We start from the raw sequence: 23,763 nt of genomic DNA on the forward strand, positions 1-23,763 counted from the left end.
AAGTCAGCCCCACCTTTTCTTTGATGTTTATGATCAGCTGACTGGGACCCTCCACCCAAAAATGAACGAAGGACCACACCGTGATTAAAACCATCGTGTCTTTTGTTCCCACACGTGGGAAACTGGGATTTAGGGAAGCAACATCTACAGTTTATTTTTTCTTCCTAAGGGTTAGGCAAAATTATTCCACCGGTGGATTTTGCCCTTTACATTTCTTCTTCCATAAACTAAGGCTGAGCATTTTAAACATAATCTTAACTGATTTTATTCTCTTTATATATTTGTTATTAATATTAATTAATATTACACAGTGGTTCCACCGCTTACCAACTGGGCGCCCACAGGCAGGTACTTTGGCCCTCTCTCCCTCTCTGTAGATTGGGGTGATAATAGTCTACACTTCTTAGGGCTATTGTGAGGATTAAATACATAAGACCCTTTGTGCCTGGCATAGAGCAAGCACTCACGAATTGCTAGGATGCTTCTTTTTATTGTTGTTGTTATTATTATTATTACTATTATTTGAGATGTCCTGGAGGGGCTGATAGGGAATCTGGGAGAGGGGCTAAAGTTCTCTACTCCACCCCACATGCTTCATGCCCATCACCCCCTCCCCCCAACCCAGGCATGACAGGCAGTGACTGGGCTCTGATCCCATCTCTGAAACTGTGGGCAAGTCGCAGCTCCTCTGAGCTTCAGTTTCCCCATCTGTGGAATGGGTTAGTACTATCCAACACCACCCCTCCCCACAGGCCTGAAGTGCGGATAAAGCGACTGAAAGCATTTAGGTTTCAAAGCACAATGAAAACGCAGGTTTGAATCTTAATCAGCCTCCCCCATCATCAGTGTTTCTCTCTCTTCTCTCCCTTCTAGTTCTTAAAGAACGACCCAAACACGAACAAATATGAGGGCTGGCCGGAGCTGCTAGAGCTGGAGGGCTGTGTGCCCAGGAAGGTATTTTAGGGCGGCTGTGGCTCTTCCTGGGCCAGGGCCTGAAGAAGCTGCTGCCTGACTTACGAGTCAGACCCGGGGTTGCTGTGGGCTGGACCGGCAGGAGCTGACGGATGGCAGAGGAGGAGAAGGGAGCAGGAGCAGCAGCGTGGACAGTGCTGAGTGGGGGTCCTCGCACACTCCGTGCGCTTCCCCTCTTCAGAAACAAACCCTCCCATGGGCTGAGGCATCCTTCCCGGGGGTGGCCGGCCTCAGAGGGTCCTTCTGGGGCCAACTGTCTGTGGAGAGAACAGGCATGCTTTCCCTCAGGGACTGCTGACTGTCGCCCCCGAGGAAGGACAGACTGCCCACACCTGAGGACAATTAAATTTTATTTTTGCTGGTTTTGAATGAGCTTTCCAAACACTCTGTGTGCAGGATTCCTCCCTGGGATCAAATTGGTCTAGGTTGGGTTTGCTTGGGGCACAAGTTCAGACAGGTCGGTGACAACCTCGGGCACCTGGTTCCAGGCAGCTTTCAACAAAGGAGGTTGCTTTCATAGGGATTTCATTTAGGCATGAAAGGATCCTAGGTTCCCAGTGTGAGCTGTAAGACTCCCAGGAACAGAGGGAGCCAGAGAACAGGATGCAGAGACTGTTGTCCTCACCTGCTGTTTGAATGAGAGCCGGAGAAAATCCAGAGCTGGAGAGGTGGAGGCAGCGGGGAGATCTGAGACACACTGGAAAGAACAGCCAGACTCTAAGGCAGGCTTCAGGGGAAACATCCTGGTTGTGTTTGTGTGGGCTCCCCAGGAGCAGCCCCTGAGATTTATTTGGGAAGTGATTCTAGAAAACACCAGTAGGGGGATGAGTAAGGAAGACAGGGAAGGGAAGGCAGCCTATAAAGGGGGTGCTGTCAACTCAAATATGGCTGTGGGGGAGTGGAGCTTAATCCCACAGGGAAGCCCTGGGAATCAGTGTAGACGCGCACCAGAGCAGTATCTCCGTCAGGGGTGAGGGAGCTGGGGTTTGTGCACAAACTCCCGTCAGTCACGACTCGAGGGCTGCCAGCACTGGGCTGATGTGAATTGCTGGGCGCTTCTCGTCTGCCCTGCATAGGGAAGAGCAGCCATGTGTGGCTCCACAGTGAGTCCTCAGCCAGGAGACGTCGACACCAGCCACTGGAGCCCACTGCAGTGGTGAGGCCCAAGGTACTTGGGACTAAGGCCCTGCCTGGGAGGGGGCCTGGGAGTAGAAAGCACTGGTCCTCGGCGCCTGGAGTGTGTGCCAGAGAGACTGGAGGCTCGTGGAGGAGACACCCGTGCCCCAAGTGCAGATGCTCTGAGCGGCAGGACAGCAGGAGCTCAGGTCCTGGGCACACCAGCAGCGTGGGGCTCACGGTCCCCAAGCCCTGGGAACAGGCAGGGCTTCAAATGTGCCAAGAGGCCTGGGGTGGGGAGGAGGACAGAGGATGGGAACCTTCAACCAGGGGCCATGGGGGCTGGGACCTGGGCTGCAGTTGGAGGGGTCGAGATGCATATTCAAAGCCTGATGGGACAGCTTCCAGCAGGCTGGGCTGCAGAAATCAGAAGAAGGCGCCCAGCCAGTCGACCCCCCGGCCAGTTCCACAACCCCTCCTCCCCACCACCACAGATCTGCTCTCAGGATAAAGGGGGAGTCCAGCTAACTACTTATGCGGACACACACATCAGTAAAATGCCTGGCAGCTTTATGTAAGCAAATGAGTGTGTTCCACTCCTCCCATTTTGTTCTAAGTGGCAGGGCCTCTGCCCACACCTGACATCAGTGCTGACAAAGGGCTGCTGCTGAAGCCCAAGGCTGTTCCCTCCCAACCCCCACGACTAGCAAGTCAAGCTGCATGGGTGCTTCTGCAGGCCCAGGACCCTAACCAAGCCTCTCCTGTCCTCTTAGCTGACTCACTTCTGTTCCACCCTTGTTACCTAAGTCACCCATCTCAGGCCGTGAGGCTGAACAGAAAGGCAGCCAGGCCAGGCTCTGAGCACGGGCCCTGCCACCTACCAGCTGGGTGAGCAAGTCATGTCACCTCTCTGAGCCTTAGCTCCCCTTTAAGAAATGGGGGAGTGTATCAGTCTCTTAGGAGCCTGTGGGCATTAAATGTGATAAAATATCCACATTACTAAAAGTTGTCAAAGAAGAGAAAGAATATGAATACAGTATTGGAAAAAACATCTGGCCAGATACTCGCTCTGGGAACGAAGGTGGCAGGAAATACCCATTATTACCATAAACACCTTTGTATGTTTGGAATTTTTTCTTTCCAACAAGCAAGAATACCTTATGAAATTAAAAGAGCCCATAAGGATTTCTAAAGTGAGTTCATGACTTGAAACAAGGCTGGGCAGAGCTCTAGGCAGGGGCCAGGATTTTAAAAGGTCATGGGGTGGCCACCTGGTTGTAAGAAAGGACACACGGTACTCTTCTAGAAGCGGCATTGCACAGTACTTTAAAGAAGATTGAGAAAATGTCAATGAGATGAATCAGAGAAGTGGGAAAAGGGTCTCCTGGAGACGGGCAAGCTCGGAAAGGCAGCACAGTGGAGCGGTTGGTGCTCTGCCCACATCCTCTCTCCCAGGCTTTGCTCAGCCTGTTCCATCCGCGCTCTTCTTTAGAGTACTGCCGTCAGGCTACTTGCACCTTCTTTGCTCACAGGTGCAAAGAAAAGAGGCCAGGAAGTGCTGGGCTTTACCACGGTCCACAGCTAGTGCCTGCCTGGCTGTAAGGCAAAAGCCCAGCTCGCTGTCTTGGGGCAGGACAACCATGAGGCGTAAGTGACACGCCAGAGTTCCCCATGGGAGCAAAGTGAAGCTGGGACTTTGCCTGAAAGCGTCCCTTTGCTGGGTTGCTTCCTCTTCCCAATCCTGTTCCCCGACTCCCATACCCATGTCCTCCAGGGGCCAGTCCTTAACAAATCACCTGCGCAAGAATCCTCATCCCAAAGTTGGCTTCTGGGGGGACTGTCTTAAGACAGGCAGTGGCATGGCCAGCTGGATGGAACTGACGGTGGGAGTGGGAGACAAGACCATGGGTCTGCAGGAATTGTTTTTATTAAAAGGTCAGTTTTCGATGAGCAAAAGCAGAGCTGCATTTGCTGCTGCCACGGCAGCATGTGGAAGAGGCCATGTGCTGTTGCATGCTGGGAAACAGGAGGCTGAGACTGCAGGTCACGCCCCCCCACCCACCTCCCCTTCCTTGACCAGGCGCCTGGCGCAGTTGGCACATCCTCCAGATGCAGTTGTGAAGAGGAGCCCAAATGACCATCAGTTGTGCCAGCAAAACCCAGCAAAGAGATGGCATCCTAGAGCCAGCCCCCCTGGGCCCTCTGGGGTGGGCACACCAAAGGAGCAAATACTCACAGACTCTCAACATCATTTTCAGGGCATTGTGGCCACTATAGGGACCCCCAGGTCAGGTTGGGATTCAGGTAGGACAGAGAGTCCAAGAAAAAGGCTGTAGAGAGTTAAGTCTGTATCATTGAGTCTGTTACCCATTAAGAGCCAATTTCCTCACTCAACAGTTATTACTTACCTGCTATGCATCAGGAACTGGGTAAGCACCGGGGATACCGCGCTCAAGAAAACCAGGCACAGTCCCTGCTCACAGTCTCGTGGGGATGCAGGTCAACAGACAATATGGCTTGATAAAGGTATGCTGGCGGAAAGACTGCAGGATCAGGGGAGGCATCCTGGAGGAAGCAGCATCCACACTGAGCCTTGGGAATGCATAGAAGTTCACCAGGCAAAGAAGGGAGGGAGGAGTGTGCTAGGAGAGGGAACAGCTTGACAAGGCCTGGAAGGGGCAGAGGGCAAATGACAAGGGCTGAGAGGGCAGGAGTGAGAGCCTGAGTGACCTTGTGGGCTGGGCACAGGGTCTTGGACTTTGTCTGGGGGCCGTGGGGACACACAGAGAGATGTAAACTGGCAAATGACATGATCAGATTTGCAATTTTTAAAAAATTCCTCCTGGCTGCTGTATGGAGACGGGAGTGGAGGCAGGGAGGCCAGTGAGTAGGCTGCTGTATCATTCAGGGACAGAGGGTGGTGGCCGGGACCAGGAGAGGGCATGGGGATATAAAAATGGGGACCAGTCCCAGGGATATTCAGGAAGTGAAACGGACAAGACTTGGGGACTGATTTTCTCATCATCAGGGTGAACAAGCCTTCAGGAATCTCTGCAAGCTACTTGTGGGCCAGAATTTGGCGCTTGTACTTGCCTACCCCCTCCCCACCAGCATGCCACGCCCCTCTCCCAGGAGCGAGGATCGGGTGGTGGGGGGAATGTCTCTCTTCCCGCAGCCGCAGCAAGATCTTTGCAGCAGCTGTGATTCTGGTCCTCGCCAGTAGGTGGCAGCCCAAGATAGAAAGGGACGGGTGGCGAGGTTTCCCAGGCCCACCCAGTTCTTGGGAAAGGTTCTGTGTTTAATGGACTGGATACCTGGGACTTGCCTGTGGGCAGTGGGTTTACTGTCACTATTATTAACAGCATCGTAACAGCAGCACCTAACTTCTGTGGAGAATTGCTGTTGTCCAGATATGCTCTGCTCAGAGCTTTACATGAATTACCTCATTTCACCCTTCCAGCCCCATGGAGTGGGGACCATCCTTATCCCCTTTTACACATGGGGAAAATGAGGCTCGGAGAGATCAAGTGACTTATCCAAAGTCACACAGCTAAGGAGCCTCAGAAGAAGTATTGGGATTGCAGTCTATCTCCATCACTATAGGAAACACCCTCTTCGGTAGCACTTATCCTAAAACCATTCTGAGGTAAGCAGTATCCCCCTCCTCTTCCTTCTCTACTTCCTCTCCCTCCTCCCCCTCCTCCTCCTCGGAAGCCATTTGATGATTGCTCAGAACCCGAGTCAACGTTCTCAACATCCACCATCACTGCTTTGGGAGGATGGAGAGGGTGTGGGTTTGAGAGGTTTGGGACTGTTCTTTTCAAAACCCCACACACACACACTTTGCAGGCCTTGCTTCTTCCTGTAAGGTTGTGGGTCAAGAAGGAGCAGATGTGTATCCCCATTTTGCAGATGGAGAAAGAGAGGCTGAGGGACGTGCCCGGGCCTCACTGTGAGTCAGGACAAAGCTGGATCTAGAATCTCTGGTCCTTGAGCCTTCCCCACCCACCGTCACTTCATAAACCATCTGTGTCTGTCATCCAAGCACCTCCTCTGAGCCAGGCCCAGTGCTAGGCCCCGGGGCCACCACCCCCATTCCTCCTGCCCATGGCACGGGGTCCAAACGTTGCATTTCAGACTCACATCCTGCCAGGAGCTGAGCTTCAGACCTTCAGCCAATCGGTGAACTTCAGAAAACTGGTCAACCATGTTGTTAGTGCAGCTCGTAAGTCATATTTCAGCAGGACTCCAAGCAGATGGGAAAAATTAATAAATGTGTAGAATTCCTTTTCTCCCCTCCCATTCCACCAAAAGCCAAGCTGGTGAATAATTATGGGATGGCTGCCAAAGGAGTGTGATCTTCAGGGGTGAGTTAAGGCATTTTTACTCCTCTGGCTGAGTGCCAGTTTAGTTACCGCCCTTTACAATTTTGTGGATGTTCTCCTTACTGCAGGAGATCAGAAGCCGCACCCCAGTTATGATTGGAACAGAGAGCAAAGGAACAGGGAGCGCTGAGGTAGGGGCTGGACCTAAGAGAAGGGACAGAAAGAAGCAGCCACATTTGTGCTTGGCTGGTGGGGGCGTGGGTGTTAGAGGAAATGCAGCAATAGCAGTAACAGCAGTATTAATAATTGCCATGCAGGCAGTACTTGCAATGAGTCAGGGCTGTGTTCAGCACTCCGCAGACTATTTCATTTAATCCTCCATCATTTATTCAGCCACTCCACCAATATTTATTGAGTAACTGCAATGTGCCAAGAACTATTTTAGATCCAGAGAGTAAACTGAGGAACAAGACAGACCAGGTCCCAGCCCTTGTGGGGCTCCCAGGTCGGGGAGACAAACAATAAACACAGACATAATATCACTTTATTTGCTGATAAGCGCTCCAGAGCCTGGAGGGTCAGGGAAGCCTTCTCTGCAGAGGTGATGATTGAGCTTGAAGGATAAAAAGGAAAGAATCATGCCAAGATCAAAAAACAGAGTTAAGGGAGAAAGATGGGAAACATTCCAGGTAGAGGAAATAGCAAGTGCAAAGGCCCTGAGGTGAAGAGAAAGATGGTATGATCCAGGAACTGTCTGGGAGGCAGGGGAGGGGGAAATGAGGCCCGAGAGGCACTCAAGACTTGATACATCAGACCTTGGGGACCATGGGGGAGTCCACACTATGGATGAAGCTGGATCTAGAACACCTAATCCTTGGCTCTTCACCTCCAACTGCCATCTCATAAATCACCTGTGTCATACATTGTCATCACCTCCTCTGTTCCCGGCCCTGTACTGGAGGAAAGGGAAAGGTGGCAAGGTTTCCTCCACCCACCCAGTTCTTGGGAAATCAGTTCTTTCTTCACCAGTCTGGCTCATTTGAATCAGTTCTTGCTTAATCACATTGATTACCTGGGACTTGCCAATGAGCTGTGGGTTTGTCATCAATCATATTAACAGCACCCTAACAGCAGCACCTAACTTCCCTGGAGAATTGCTATTGTCCCAGTCCTCTGCTCAGAGCTTTACCCAAATGACCTCATTTCATCCTCACAGCCCCAGGGGGCAGAGCCATCATCATCCTCTTTGGTCAAGCAGAAAGTTATGAAACAGGGCATGACATGATATGATTTATGCTTTAACACAACTGTGGCTTCAGCCGCACACACCATCCCCTTTCAGCCCTCAGGGCAACCCTGCTTGATCCCCTCCCACACACAGATGAAGAGAGTGATGTTCAGAGAGGTGAAATCCTGTCCCCCAGGTCACACAGCTGTGAGGAACAGAGGCAGGATTCAAGCCCAAGGTGATTTCAGCCTTAATCTCGCCCCATGCTGGTGATAAACACAAGGAAGCAGGTGGCAAGTGAGGAGGAGGGTGACTGCGGGAGACCTTGAGAACTCGGCCCCAGGCCCGGACTCCCGCCTCCGGATCTTTTCCTAGCGGAGCCCAGCCCAGCTGCCCTGCAGCTCTCCCCTCCTGGCTGCTGCCCGGGAACGAAGCGTCTGCTGTCAGACTCTCTGCTCCGGGAAAGCCCGGCCCAAGCGTCTTCCAAGGTCTGCCAGTCATGGGGCTGCTCAGCCCGAGGTGTTCACCCCAACCAGCCCGCCGAGCCCCGAGCCCCGCTCTGGAGCCTCCCCTCTGCAGAGCCGCGCCCCCGCTGCCGGCTGCTTTGCTCTTCCCGACCCTGGCTGCCTCAGTTTCCCTTTCTGAGAGGCAGGGGTCCGGCAGGCGAGGAGCCACAGGGACCCGGAAGGCATGTGGGCCGCCTGGGGACAGCGGGCCCCTCTGTCAGGATCAATCGTCCTAAGCCGGCCTGAGGTGCCCTGGCTTAGCGGCGCGGGGACAGCCACCTGTGTGCCCGCGGAGGATGCGCCGCGGGGGACGGGGCCTGGGCCCGGAGCAGCGCCCGCCGCCAGGACCCGCCCTGCCTGAGGCCCCCGGGCCCGCGGGCCCCTCTGCGCCATGGGAGCCACCCAGGGGAAGAAGGTAGGAGCCCCGAGGGTCCTGCGGGGCCCTGGACCGGGGGTGAGGCCGGCTTCACCAGGGGGGCGCCCGCAGCCCCCGCCTGCAGCTCCTTGTCACCTCCCTCCCTGAGCGCACAGCCAGGACTGGCGTCCAGAAGCCCGCCGGGCTCAGGGCCGAGCCACCGCAGCTCGGCCGGCTCTGCAGCAGGCGGGCCGCGCAACCTCTCCGGCTCCCGGAATGACACACCTACGGCCCTGCACAGGCTCCCTGGATTACACGCGCCTCTCCTGCCCTGCACACAGGCTCCCTGGCCTCCCCTCCCGTGCGCCGGGCGGGGGGAGGGGGGGAGGTGGGGGTGGGGTCAGCACAGGTGGACGTAGTGGCAAGGTGAAAAATAATGATCACTATAATTAAGTTGGCTAATCAGCTGTTACCAGATGTGGGGTGTGGCAAGTTACTGAAGCTTTCTGTGACTCATTTCTTCATGTGTAAATGGGGACTACCTCAGAGGCTCGTAGTGAGAATTAAATGAATTAAAATACGCGAAGTGTTTGAACCGATATATGCTCTGTTACTATAAGAATTCTCTTCACATTATCATCCATCACTTGCTAAGTCTGGGCTCTCAGTTGGGGGTTTGTAGACCACATAGCCTGTGCCGTGTTTCTGAACATGTGGTCTGTAGATGCCCTGTGTCAGCATTAGAGGTGGGGTGTGGGAGGGGTCTCCTCAAAGAGTCACCTTATCAGGGCCCACCCAGACCTCCTGACTTGGAGTGAGGACGGGAGCCAGGGGCAGCAGGACTCTGAGTTTACTCTGAGGTGATTCGCGGCCCACGTCAGCCCAGATGTGATCCCAGCGGTGTGATCAGGCTGCCCAGGTCCCAGCTCCTCACCTACCTACTGCGGAGAGGAACTGACCCCCTGTGTGTCTCAGCTTCTGATCTGTAAAGTGGGGCTGGTACCCACTGTGTGGGAGGTTCCATGGGATGGTGCCTATGAAGTGCGTAGCATGCTGCCTGACGCCTGGAGGGCCCCCAAAACAGGGGCTCTAATCCTCAAGCCGCCCGTATGACCTATTACATGAAAGACTGGGAGCTGAGGCTCAGAGGCAAGACGTGATTTCTTAGTCAGGGTCATGCAGCTAGTGGGGGAAAGGGTGGGATTTTGACTCCCTTCTGCTTACCTCCAGACTTTCTGCCAACCCAGCCCATCCCATATTTTTCAAATTCAAAGTAAAGACACTTCATGGACCCCGCAAAGGAAGCCCTCTGGACCTCAGCGTCCCATTTGCAAAATGAGAGTCTTGGGCTAGATTACCCCTAGGGGCCTCCTGGTGCCCGCCTCTGTTCCCACCACCCTTTCTTTCAGGATGCTCCTGCCTCCCCTCAGCAACCCCTGAGAGCATTGTCCTAAAAGTTTGATGGAGGGGGCTGTCCCTCTCCCCACAATGCTCACTCCCGCCTGCAGGGGTCAGGGTGGGTCACCCACAGTCTGGGCAGCAGATTGACGCAGCCCCCAGCTAGTCCCAGAGCTTCTTTCAGCAACAATCTTCCCACCTCTCCCCTTTCTCAGGGGAGCATGAGCTCAGTCTCTACATCCTATCTGTGCTGAAAGTGAGGTGGGGAGACAGTCACCTTGGAGACCAGCTTCCTAGTCCTAGAAAAGACCCTAACACAGTCTAGCCCAGGAATGGCAAAATGCAGCTCATGGACTGCCTCTCCCTCTTCCCCAACCCATGGCAGACATCACAAATCAAGCCCTGCACCCTCTCCCCCTAAGTCTAGACAGCTCAGAATCCTTCTCAACACAGCATCCCAGGACTCCCTCACCAGTCAGTCAGAACTAGATCCCGGGTTGAAAGCCATGTCTGTCCTGGGCCCAGCCCTTTCCCCTGCCTTCAGGGAAAAGCCCTCACGGGGAGAAGGCAGCAGAGCAGTGTGACTGGGACATGAGCTCTAGAATCAGATAAGCCTGAGTCAGTTCCTCCACATCCTCTGTGCCCTTGGACAAGTCATCACACATCTCTGAGTCTCAGATCCTACCTCAATAAACTCAAGATAATAATCCTCCTCAGATGGTTGTAAAACCTAAATGATATCATGCCTGGGACAAGATAGTCAATGTCTCCCCCTGAATCAGACCCTCTCACACCTGTGTCTTCTTCTGAGCCTCCCAGCCCTTCCTCTGAGCCAACGAGGGCATCAATATCACACCCAATGGCAGATGAAAAGATGGCAAGGGCAACCTCCCCCAGCGAGTCAGTGGGGGAACCAGCCAGGAGAAAGGCTGTGAGCATACCCAGGCTGGGCCCCTGGGGGGCTCCCCCATCTGGGGACCGCCCCCCAATCCCCGACATGCCCACCTCTCTCTCTGAGGGCGACAGCCCAGCTGGCCTCTGCGATGTCTGTGACAATGCACAGCACCCATCCCGTTATTCTCCCACTGGCTTGTCCTATACATGTCACTCTACTGTCCTTAGGGCTTACCAGATCCCTTCCCACAGTTACAGCTTAATCGTAGTCATAAAATAACAGCTCTGGAAAGCCAGTGGTGATGTGATCCAATCCCTTCCCCATCGTACAGCTGAGAAGACTGAGGCCCAAAGAGTGGAAGAGCATTTCCACAATGCCTGACAGCCCCAGGCCAAACTCTAGAAGCACAAGGAAGGCAGTGGGTCTCCCTCCCATGAAGGGAGGGAGCACCATGAAGGGCGGGACTGAGCTGTCCCTGGGAGACGACTCCTGCCCACTAAGTGCACTCTCTCCTGGTGCATAACTCCATCCGCTGCATCTTTGCTCCCGCCCAGCCTCCCATAGAAAAATATTAACTGAGTATCTGCTGCCGTGTACTGGGAGCTGAGCCAAGGACGGTGCCTGCTCTTATGCCTTCACTGTTGGTGGGGGAGTCTGACTGAAAGCAAATAATGAGAGTTGGGAGCGGCCCGTGTGACAGTGGAGGCAGGGTGACTGGTCAGGTGAGTGTGTCTGGGTGTGGGGACTCCAGGTGGGAGACAGCTGCTGAAAGCCCCGGACCTCGAATGTTTCATCTGGGATGCTGTCCGCTGTAAAGACTGGAAACCCCAACTCCAGCTGCTTAAACAATAAGGAAATGTCTTGGGTTCCCTAAGTGGGAAGTCCAGTGGCTCAATAATGTCTCCAGGACCTTTCCCAGAAGCCCCCAGCCAAGGTTCCCTTGAATTTCATTGGCTCAAATTGTCACCTGCCCATTCCTGAGGCAACCCTTGTCCCCTGGGGAATGCCAAAGGTATCAGCTTTGCCTGCAATCCTGAACCTGTTGCAGGCAAGGGATCAAAGTGGGACCATTGATTAGCAGAGACCAAGCTAAGGTCCCCTTGGAGCTGGAGATCAGTTCCCCAGTGGCAGGGCTGCTACTCAGTGGGAGGGGGTAGGATGGATGCTGGACATTTAATCATAATTCCCCACCCTGGGGGAGACATGGTCTCCAACCATGGTGTGAACAGAGAAAGTGAAAAGAACTTGGAAAGCTCAAGGGTATGGCAGAAAGAGTACCGGGCCAGGAGTCAAAACACAGACATTGTTGCTTCTATTCAGCCGAGGCAAGTTATGAACTTCTCTTGGACTCAACATTTTTTAATCTGCAAAGTGGGCACCTGGCCAATATCAGAATTTTTGCAAGGATGAAATGAAGGTATTTTTGCTACATGGAAGCGATGGCTCAAACTGTTTGGAACATTCTGGAAGCGGCAAACATTGGTCAGTTGGGCATGCATTGACACTAGAGGGATGAGTGCAGGCAAGATGTCCTGGATGGAGCCTTGTTTTATGCCATTTGATTACTCAGTGAGGCTGCAGCTCCTTGGGCAGCAATGAGTCCAGGAAAAGCAACTCCCATGGGCCTCAGACACCAGCTCAAGATTCACCGAGACCACAGGGTCGGGGCACTCCGTGCTCAGCCCCCCAGTCAGTAGCCAATGTCGCTCCCCCGGGAAGGAGACAGGCCCACAAGCTTCCATGGGCTGCTCCTACACAAGTCCAGCACCCTAGGCCATGATCTTAATTATACCCTTAAAGGGTCTGAGTCTAAAAAAAGAGATACTAAATGATACCCTGATACTAAAAAGAAAATATTACTGATAACAGCTCACACGCATTGCAGCTTCTGCACCAATTCTCTCATCGAATCTTCCAACAGCTCTCGGAAGTGGGTATTTTTATTACTCAAACAATCAGAAGCAGGGAGGGTTAAACAAGAGGCTCAAAGCCACCCAGCGAGGAGGCAGGGAGTCAGATTTGAACCAGGCAGCCTAAAGGGCCTGACCTCTTAGCCGATGAATCCCACTGCCGGTGCTCATGAAGCTGGGCTCTTGAGCAGGCAGAGCACTGTTCAAATCCCACCTGGGACTCCTATCAGGGCAACTTGCTTAACCTCTCTGAGCCTCAGTCTCCTCATCTGTCAAATGGGATCATGATTTTCCCTTCCACGCTAGGATGAGATGAGGTGCCTGGCACATAGTAGGTGATCAGGGAACCGTGGGTGAAACTGTTACTACTGCTCTAGAAGCTGAAGGTGGAGCTTCAGCAGACAGGGGGCCGGTTGTGCCCCTAAATCTTCAGTGTAACCCCGTGAAGGCTTGGACACGGCATTCTCTAAAACATTTCTCCAAACTCAGCTCCTCCCAGGCTTTTCCTTTCCCTTAACGAGTCCTATATTCTGACTCTGTTGATGTCTGCCACGCTGCTCATCGCTTTAATTCATCTTCGTTAGAAGAAAGGTTCCTTGACTGAAATAAAAAGGAAAAATATATGGGAGACAGGGCCAAATTTGATAAATGGCCTGAAAGGGAGCATTGGTTCTTGCGGAGCCCAAAAGGCGCACATCTGGCTGGGCGCTGCTAGCTCCTCGCACAGTTATCCCTGCCAGTGATGGATGGGTCCACTGGGCCCTGCTCACTGGAGCCCAGCTCAGCAGGACATGAGGGCCATGGTAGGGGGCCCTTGCCACCTGTGCCAACCCATGGCCCCCACTCTGCCCACCGCCTCAGACTGCTTCTCTACAAAGAACTGGGGCCAAGTGCCCCATCCCTCAGCACCACGGGGAGTCCACAGCTGGGTCCTCAAAGGCCTCCTGGGCCTGGAATGGGAGGCTCAGGGACAAGAGGAGAAGGTTGTCAGGAGCGTATGGGGAGTGAGGGACAGAACACCCCCTGCTCACCCCCAGTAACGCCGAGCTCTGCTTCTGCCAGCACCTCCTTGCTGAGCCCTGTCTCCCAGGACCACTCCAGCCTCTTGGCCTTTATTCACCCCAGGCAGTGCCTTGAGCAGCCTCCTGACTCCTCGGCACAGTCCAGCCCTTCTCTGAGCTCTAGGCCCAGCACCCATGCACCTGCTCTTGTAAGTGTTTTTGGACCAGGAGTGTATTGAGTTCCGACTGTGCGCCTGACAAATATCTCATCAAGGTGTGAGGGAAGATGGGGACAAGGGACATCAGTTGCTGGGCCCCTACCCTTGCCGGCCACTCTCTAGGTGTACCACATGCTTTTCCTCCCGCCCTACCCCTGCCCCCTGCAAGGTGGAGGCCGCCATGCTCACTTCCTGGGTGAGCGACACTCACGTATGGAGTGCTCTGCCCTTCATGCCTGCTCTGGGCCTCCGTGCAGGTCCTGAGGCCCCCGACCTGCCTGACACAGAGCTGGGCACCCCACCCACTTTTTCTCATATAACCTTCATGAATGCCTCCATGAGGGAGCCACTGTTCTCATCCCCATCTTACAGATCAGGACACTGAGGCTCAGAGGTCACCGGCAAGGAAGTGGCAGGGCCGAGGGGTTACATCTGGCCAGCCAGGCGGCCCTCACTCGGGCCAGATACGTTGCAGCCTTATCTCAGACCCTCACTACCACCCTACAACCCCATTACCCAGACAAGGAAACAGAGACACACAGGTCAGGCATGGGGTTTGTTGGAAAGCGCCTGGACCAGGCGAGAAGAGACCTTGGGATCAAGTTGAGGCTCTGGCACTCATTCACGGGGTGATGTCCAAGCCTCAGTTTCCTCATCTGTAAAGTAGGATGAAAATAGTACCCACTTTTGTTATTGGTGTAAGGATTAAACGAGAGCCCAGGATGTTTTCCTCCCTCTTTGAGTCTCAGTTTCCCCAGAAGGGAACCCTGCGAGTTGGAGTAAATGACTCTCAATGCCCCTTTCAACCATGGTAAAAATGACAAACTCCAGTATCTTTTTGGGGGAGGTGGGTCCCCTTCTGGACCTTTCAGCTGGAGCCCAGAGACAAGGTTCAGGACGCTGACCTCGTCACTGTCCTTAGCAGGATCCAGTGCAAAATGCAAATGCAGGACTCCATGCTCAAAAATTAGGAAGGATTACAAGACAGGGAGAGCAGCGCATTAATCCCAGCACAGACCTTTCTGAACGCGGGGCCCTGAGTGACCGCAGAGGTCACGCGCCCAGAAAGACAGCCCCAGTCGTCAGTGCCAGCCAGAGGGGGTCCATGCACGGAGGTTCCCATTCCTGGGGGTTCTGGGATTCGGCACCAGCACACATGCAGGGATGGAGAGTGTGCTTTTCCAAACCCCGGACCCTGCCGGTCAGTCCCAGGCTCCCCTTGTACTCCGTCTGTTCACCATCTGGATCTGAAACCCCCGAATGCCTTCCCCAGCCCGAGCAAACTGGTAAACACATATCCTCCCTTCACTGGGCACTGTCCTCGCCGCCTCACTCGCCCGCCCTCTGAATGGCCTGGCCTGCGACCCTTGAAAAAACTGGCATTGAAATTTCTTCCCTGGGGAGGCCAGGGACAGAGGGTGGGATGTGGGAGTAGTGGGGGTTATACTGGCTGCAGCTGAAAGGGACATTTGAAGACAGGCAGAGTGACCTTTAGAAGCAGGGAAAGGACAGTTTTCCTGTCCCCCAAGGCCTCCCAATGGGACTTACGTTCTTCTCTGCCCTTGGCTTCTGCAAGCTGGGGTCAAGAGTTGAATGCCCAGGGCTGCCTCAAACAGATGTACAGGTTGGGCACTGCACAAAGGCAATGAGTGGATGGGTCAGCAGGGGTGAACCTTCTACCAGTGGAGACTTGTACCTGGGTGCTGGCTAGGTCAGCCCAGAGGAAGGAATGCTGCTTTGTAATCTCCTAATGCCATCGCTTATGGCCCTGCAATCACCTCTTCCAGGATTAAAACTTTTCCTGTCCATCCTTATGGCTGGAAGCCCAGCTTAAGAAGAAAAGTCAAAGGAGTAAGAAAGGAAGAAAGATGCCAGCTTAGCTGACACTTCTTCCAGGAAGGCTTCCCTTAGTGGACCTCAAATGTCTACACAGGGCAAGGGGCTTAGATAGGGAGGAGATGGGGCGAGCTTGTCTCAGAGAAACTAGGCCCTCAGCTTTTACTGAGCCTCCAGGGGTAGCTGGAAAGGGGCCAGAGAGATTTGAAGAGGGCAAAGCTCCCTCAGGGACCCTGTGGCGCCACCACGCCCCCTGCGTTCCCCAGACTAGGGCAAATCCCCTTATGTTCTCAACTCTCTCTCCGCCACTGACCGTGGCTGTGATTTCACGTTTAGTTCTGTGATTTATCCAGGAGGGAAGGGAGACTGTGTTTGATCTGGCTCACCATGGTGCCCCCGTCCCTATCACATAACAGGTGCTCAATAAATTGAGGAAGGACGTGGGGGAGAGGGAGACTGGGTCCTCATGGAGGTAACTCGAGGGTGGGGTTGAAGGCCATGCTCATGGAAGGATCCACGCAGAACCTCGGACTGGCAGGGAGGACACAGCTGGGTCCCGCAGTTTCTCCCACACATCCCCTCCTTTGCTTACCAATAGCTTTAAGGCTCTGACCCAAATGCCCACATTCCCCACCCCACCTCCACCTGACTACCACACACACACACACACACACACACACACACACACACACGGACTTTTTGCACAACTTCCTGGCCAAAGGCAAAATCCCGCATTGATCGTTCATCATTTATTCAACCAATGTTGACTGGGTACCTACTGGGTCCCAGGGTCCCAGGCATTGGAGACAGACCAGTGAATAGGACTCAGGTCCCGCCCTCAGGGTGCACAGCCCAGTGGGAGAGAAATAAGTCACCTGCAATGACAGGGCAGGTGCTCGGTGCCCTAATGAGGGAAGCACAGAGGAGCCGGGCGCAGAATGGGGGCCACAAAGCGAGAGGAGCAGTCAGGGCAGTTCCCACATGCCCACGCTGTGACCTGCAGCATGAAGAAGGGTCGACCAGCTCAGAGGGCCGGGAGAGGTTTCCAGGGGGCGCACGGCCTCGGCCAAGGCCTGCAGGTACGAGGGGCCATGGAGCGACCCAGGAACTGAAAGAACCTCTTGGTTTGCCAGCTCCTCTTCCTGAGCCTAGTGGGGCTTCCTAATTCCCAGGTCTGGGGTGGGACTGCCATAGGGCTGGTCCAAGTGAGGCCTCAGCTCCGCACTGCCCACTCTCCCCTCCGCTCATCCTGCCACAGCTCCCCTCCCCAAAACACCCAACTATGCATCTGCCACAGACCCCTTGATCAAGGAGAACATTCTTTTTATTTTTTTCCTCTCCTTTCCTTTGCTCAATTATTCAAAATAGAGCTGAGAGAAAAAGAAAGACTGAGAGGGAGAAAGAAATACGGAGATAGACATAAACAAGAGACAAAAGACACTAAGAGAAAGTCCCCAGAAGCAGAACGAGGAAACCTCAAGCTTGTCGTCCCCGACCTCGGTCCCTCTGCTCCCCCCTCCCTTTGGTGCCCTCCTGGGCCTCTTTTCCACTCACAGATGTTTTAACGCCTCCAGACAGGAAAAGGGGACAAGGAGCCTCCGTGGCCCCTGTACCTCAGGCTCAGGCTGCTGGGGGAAAATCTCCTTTGCTGGACGGTAGAGAGAGGGACATATTTTCATTGCTTTTCCTCTCTTCATCCACCTCCCCTCAGTGCAATCTTCCTGCTCACTAACATGAAAAAGTCTTTGCCTCAGAGGCCCTGAGTGACCCTGGGCAAGGCGGTCTCCCTCTCTGGGCTCCAAGTTTCCTCCCCTGTCAATGCAGGGTTGATAGCTGTGCTACCCACTGGTTGAGGGGTAAAATGAGGCAGGGGAGAAGGAGGGAGGTGGGGAACGATCACCCCCCGAAGGATGCCATTCCAGGACCTCACGTGTGTGATGTTGTCAGCCCCTCTCAGCAGCCTGGCCTGCGTGGTTTTCCCCAATTTCATAGCTGTGAAGTGGTCGTTTGCAATCACTGAGTTCATGCAAGGCGGCCTTTGGACTCGTCCCACAGGCACCCAAAGCCGAGGGCTTGTGAGACCTCATGCAGTGCAGTCCAGCCTCAGCCTACACCAGTGAGCTGGACCGACAGCACCCCAAATGGCTCAGAAGCCTAAGGAGTCCCAATGCCTCTCAGGCCTCCATCCTTCTCATCTGTAGAATGGGCACTTCCTGAAGATAAAAATTAGAGTGCTTTCCAATAATGGAACTCCCTCAGAATCCTCAACATAACCACAGCCGCACAGATATCAGGGTCCCCGTTTCACCAAGGGAAAAACTCAGACTCAGAGAGGTTGAGTTCACTGTTCAAGATCACACAGCTGACAAGTGCCAGAGCCGGGACTTGAACCCAGATACATCTGGCTCCACAGCCTCCATTCTCATAGACTTGTTTTTCAAGGGTCTGGATGAAACTGTGCATCTTAAGCCAGAGCAAATCTTCACCTTGCTGGGTAGAGTTACCAGCTGGGGGCGGCTCCAGTTCCACTGGGAGCATCGCTGAAGAGGGGCCTTAAAGTTCAGAGGAATTTAATTTCCATCGTGAAAGGGCTTGGAGGTGGGGCAGGGGAGGCCAAATCAGAAGCTGGCTTTTGAGAAGGCAGAAACCCAAAAATGCAACTCCCTCCCTGGGCCCCAGGGATCCGCTTTCAGAACATTGTGCCTCCTAAGCTGCTATGAACGGGGCCTTGTTTAAGAACGAGATCAGATCTCAGGGCCTGGGGAGGAGGGAGGAAAACGCAAAGAGCTGGAACTTTTCTTTTGCCATTTAAAATCCAAGAGGAGGCAAAAAAAAAAAAAAAAAAAAAACTGACAAGGCCACGCCAGGGAAGCTGGGAGAGCCTGACTTGGTCTTGGCGACGTCTTGCTCCCCCAGGATGAGATATAGGGCGTCCCACAAGGGGTGCCACACCCAGAACCTATGGAACTCAGCCAAAAACCCAGTGGCAGCTGCTGTTTTATGGGACCACCCAGGGGTTTTTCTTATGCATCTGAGCTCTTCGGAACACTTTGGGGTCAGTTTGGGGGGTACGATATGGCAAATGTTCGTGGAGAGTCCTGCCATCAGGACCTGCAGGCCCTGTAGCAGTCAGCGTTTGTGAAGGCCCAGTGGTCACGCTGTGATCACAGCCGGGTACCGGGAAGTGACACATTGGTTTCCTAGGGCTGCTGCAACCAATGGCTACAAACCGGGTGGCTGGAAACAACAGAAATGCATTCATTCTCTCTCAGCTCTGGAGGCCAGAGCCTGAATCAGGGTGTCTGCAGGGCCAGCTCCCTCGGAAGCTCTAGGGGACAACCTGGTCCAGGCCTCTCTCCTGGCTGCTGGTGTCGCCGGCAATCCTTGTCGTTCCTTGGTTTGTAGATTCATGACTCCAGTCTCTGCTGCCGTTGTCACATGTCCCTGTGTGTCTGTCTGTGTCTCTTCTCTTCTTATAAGGACACCAGCCATATTAGCTTAGGGTCCACCCTAATGACCTCATTTTAACTTGATTGTGTCTTCAAAGACCCAATTTCCAAATAAGATGACGTTCGCAGGTATGGGAGCTAGGATTTCAACATGTCTTTTGGGGCGACACAGTTCAACCCATAACCGTGACCCTCACCCCTCCAGACCTCTACTCTTCTCAGGTCCCTGCAGTTACACGTTCTTCTAGCTGGAGCCCGTCTGTCCTCTGCTGGCTGCTCTCCTGGGCCTCGAGCTCACTTTAGCTCCTGTCCACCGCAGTGGCTTCCCACACGGCAGACCTAGAGTGAGCTATTTTGATTTGGAATTGGATCCCCTATTCTCCTGGGTAAAACCCTTCAAGAGCAGCTAGAAGGAAATCCACGAGCGCCTGGCGCTCCTTAACCTCGCTCTGGCCTGGCCTCCTGCAACGCTGCCTCTCACTCCCTCTGCTCCAGCCACAGCAGACGCCACATGCTTCTCAGCACACCACACTCTTCCTCGCCCCAGAGCCTCTGCCTCTGCTGTTCCCTCTGCCTGGTGCCCTCTTTCCTGGCTCTTCCTGTGACTGGCTCCTCCAGGTCTCAGCTCAGAGAGGCCGTCCCTGACCCCCCTAGCTAAAGTTCCCCCATCTTGGTCCCCAGGTCCCGCAGCTGCTTCACAGAACTTACCACCATCTGAAATTGCCTTCTTTGGTTGTTTCTTTAACTGTTTCCCGTCTGGCTTTCCCAATCAGCACGTCAGCTCCATGAGGGCAGAGACCTTACCTGTCACTCGCTCTAGATGCTCAGTGCCTAGTGCAGGTGTGACACAACAGGCCTGAGTGAATGAATGAATGAATCCATAGCTACCATACAGCAAACTCACTCCTTCATCCCACAAATATTTCCCGAGCATCTACTCTGAGCCAGATGCCGCCTCAGGCCTGGGGCATGGAGGAGAGCCCAGCCCAGCCCCGGCCACTCGCTCACAGAGACAGAAAGCGCAGCCCACAGTGAACGACTGACTGATGGAAATTCGGAAAAGGCGCCCTTCCTCACAGGCCTTCACCGTCAGCTGCCAGAAAATTGAACATTCAAAGTGTACTGTCAACTATGGTATTATTGGATGTTGACATGCAGATGTCCCCAAGGACCAGCTGCCCCTTTCTGATGTCTTAGCAATGCCCCCCCACCATAAGCCCTGAACCTCCAACAGCCCTGGAGCAGAGGAAGAGAGGGCAAGATCTCAAAACGGTGGCGATGTAGTTCCTGCCAACCACCAGGTTCGGGACTTGGATTGGCACTTAAATTCCTTGAAGTGATCAAGAAGAAACCCTTGGGCCTGCCGGGAGGGGCGTCCCAGGAACTCCTATCACTGGGAAGAGCAAGTCTGCCCATGGCCTTGCCCGTCTCAGCCCCGCCATCAGGGGGCCCAGCCTGGGCCTGCTCCGGGAGCTACGACCTTCTGTTCTTTAGAAGCCCCTGATCCGGGAAAGCACATGCTCTTAAACCTGAGGCCTGGAAGTTCCTTCAGGCAGGGCTTTCCCAAGAACCCCCAGCCTCAGGCTTTGCCGCAGGAGGCCCCAGGTGAAGTCACACCTGAGGCTAGTTATTTTCTTTCTTCCAAAATCCCCACTTGGGTCCTTGTACGTAACTGGATTCAGGTTTTCCTGGGGAGAGAGTACAGAACAAACTGGTCCTTGCGTAATGTCTGTCACCTTCTTTCTCAAAGATGATTTTTGAATAGGTAAAACAAATTTTTTACTATAATTGTTAAGTTTTTAAGATTATTTCCATTAAATATGAAGTAGCTACAAAAGACTATTTGGAAAACTGCATATATAAGGTATAACGAAGCTTGGCCAACAAACACTCGTATATCTGACCACCTGCCTAAAGAAAAAGCACCTGACCGTCACCTGAGAACACCCCGGGCCTCTGCCCACACTTCCACTTCCCTCCTCTCTCAGAGGTCCCCACTCTCCCTGCCAGCCATTGTCACAGGATCCCTAGTTCTAAATTGCCGAGATTCCAGCCTTACGTAAATGGGACCAGTGTGTCTCTTCTATAATTTGCTCTTCTCATTTACTATATGTTCCGAGATTCAGCCACGCTCTTGTGTGTATCTGGGAGGTGTTTCCAAGGTTGAATGACGTTCCACTGTAAATATGCCACAGTTCCTCTCTGCACACTGCTGTTGGTGGACACTTGGGTTGTTCCAGAACTTTTGCCACTACAAAAATGTTGCTGTGGACTTTATATGTCTCAGAGTGTAGTGTCCGTGAGTCTCTCAGGTCTGGGTCTGGAAATGGAATCACTGAGTCCAAGGGCACGTACCTTCTAACCTGTAGGGGAAGCAAAACTTTACTTCTATCCTCTTAGGGCCTCTGGTCGGGCCTGAGAAGTAAATCGACCTAAGACAGATTAATAGGAGAAAAGCTCACAGATTTTTACAGGCACATGGGAGCCCCCATAGAAAAATGAAGACCCGAAAAGCAGATAGGCCCAGGTGCATATATACCAGGTTGAACAAAGAATAGCGATTGTGGAAAAGTAACTGAAACGTATGGGGAGACTAAAGGAAGATAAGAGTTATTTTAACAAAGTCTGTGCTTCTCTTGGCCTCAATTCCCCATCTCTGGTGATAAGAATGTTTCTTTCCCCCTGGTGCAGGGTGGCATCTTTCACATGGGAGTTTTATCTCCTGCTTTCAGGAAGAAAAGGGGAAGTCAGAGTGCCCTTCTTGCACCTGCTGTTTTTCAAGTGTCTTGAGCTCAAAATAATCCTTATGCCAAAGTGGCATATTTGGGGCGGCATACTCTGCCCCCTTCACACTTTATTTGATAAAGCCAGAGTGGTTATAGTAAATTACACTCCCACCAGTAGTGTAAGTGTTCAGCTGCCATATGTCTTTACCAGCATTTTCTATTTTTCAAGCTTTTTAATTTTTGTGAACCTGGTGGATATATAATGGTATCTCATTATGGCTTTTGCTTTCTTTTTTAAAAACAGCAGGCTGGATTTAAAAGATATATGTAGAAACCTATAAATTTTTTTCAAGCACTCTTGGAGCATTTACAAATGTTGACCACATTCTAGGTTACAAAACAAATCCAGATACCAAAGAATCACTATCATGTCGTCATGTGTGTCTACAACATAATCAAAGGACAATAAAAAACAAATCAAAAAGAAACTAAAATATATTTGAAGGTATACTATACTTCCTAATTTACCAAAGAAGGTATCAAGAAAATCTTTAGACCCGAATGATAGTGAAAATATTATATATTGAAACATGTAGGGTGCAGCTAAACCAGTATTTAAGGAGAAGCTGATAGCCTTGAATGCACATAGAAAAGAAGGCTGAGATTGAATGAGCTAAATGTCGAAGTTAAGATGTTGGTAAAGAACAACAGAACCAATCCAAAGAACATAGCAGTAATGAGAAAATTAGAATAAGAGCAGAAACTGAAGAGGCAGAAAAGAAATATATGATAATGAAGATCAATATGGCCAAAAGCTGGTTCTTTTAAAACAATTGTAGAGAATGATTTGGCTGACTTTATGCCCGTAAAATTTTAAACTTTCTAAAAACATCCAGAAAATTTTGTTGAACAATTTGGCTTATGGAGAAATTGACAACCTGAATAGTTAATAACACTTAAGGAAATTGAATTGTGAGTCAATCTTGCCACAAAGAAACCATCCGTTTTATAGGTGAGCTCCATTAAGCTTTAAAGGAATTCATCAATTTGGTTTTATACAAAGTCTTCCAGACAATAGAAAATGAGGGAACACTTCCCACCTCATTTTATGATAAAATAACTTTGATACCAAAATTACACAAGGACAGCGAAAGAAAAGTAAATTCTAGGTCAATCCACTCATGAATATTGATGCAAAAGAATCCTGAGCAGGACTCCACAATCCCACAGCTGGGACCTGGTGGCGCTGGAATTATTTTTAGCCGGTGCCACAGATGCCTCCTCTCTGGGAGTCTGGTCTGGACCAGAGCAGCTAAGGGGCTCAGGCCTGAAATGGCCATGGGCTCCCTCGTCTCTGAATCCTGCCAGTCCAGAGCCAGGCCAGAGTCAATGGAAAGTTCCAGGGGCAGTTTTTCCAGGGATGTCTTGTCCAGGCTCAGCCAGGTAAACATCGGAGAGAGGGAGAGACGTCCCAGGGTGACTTCGAGGCCCAGTCCTGCCCAGCGGCACTGCGGCCTGCAGGCACTCCTCTGCCCCGGCCTGCTCTGCCCACAGCCAGGAGCCAGGCAGCAGAGCCCTGGCCTGCCTACCCCGGCAGGAGCCACAGGCTGCAGGGAGACACAGCGCCTGCAAGAGCTGAGCCAGAAGGCTGGCTAGGGCAGATGCGACATGTAGACCTCGGACTGGCCACAAGGGCTGAAGCTGCCTGCCTTCTGCCTTGCAAAGGCTTCACCATCCCAGAGCAAGGACATGGCAACCATGGGAGGCTGAGCTCCTTGGGAGGGCTGAGTGGGGATGGTCTCCTCCAGAGAGCAGGGCCTCCTTCCAG

General features: G+C 52.7%; 1 protein-coding gene across 8 annotated transcripts in view; it reads left to right on the forward strand.

Annotated features, from left to right (window-relative positions):
* The window catches only part of FAM3D (FAM3 metabolism regulating signaling molecule D), a 37,316-nt gene extending 35,975 nt beyond the window's left edge, over positions 1–1,341 (forward strand). For all 8 annotated transcript variants that reach the window (XR_011527442.1, XR_011527441.1, XR_011527444.1 and 5 more), the window contains one exon: positions 874–1,341. Coding sequence is in view for 4 of the 8 variants with exons in the window: in XM_008519853.2 (XP_008518075.1) it covers positions 874–963 (90 nt within the window). In the remaining 4 variants the exon portion in view is untranslated. The remainder of the gene's footprint in view (positions 1–873) is intronic.
* The last annotated feature ends 22,422 nt before the right edge of the window (positions 1,342–23,763 follow it).

Source organism: Equus przewalskii, chromosome 15, assembly GCF_037783145.1.
Source record: "Equus przewalskii isolate Varuska chromosome 15, EquPr2, whole genome shotgun sequence".
In the NCBI taxonomy this organism is placed as follows: Eukaryota; Metazoa; Chordata; class Mammalia; order Perissodactyla; family Equidae; genus Equus; species Equus przewalskii.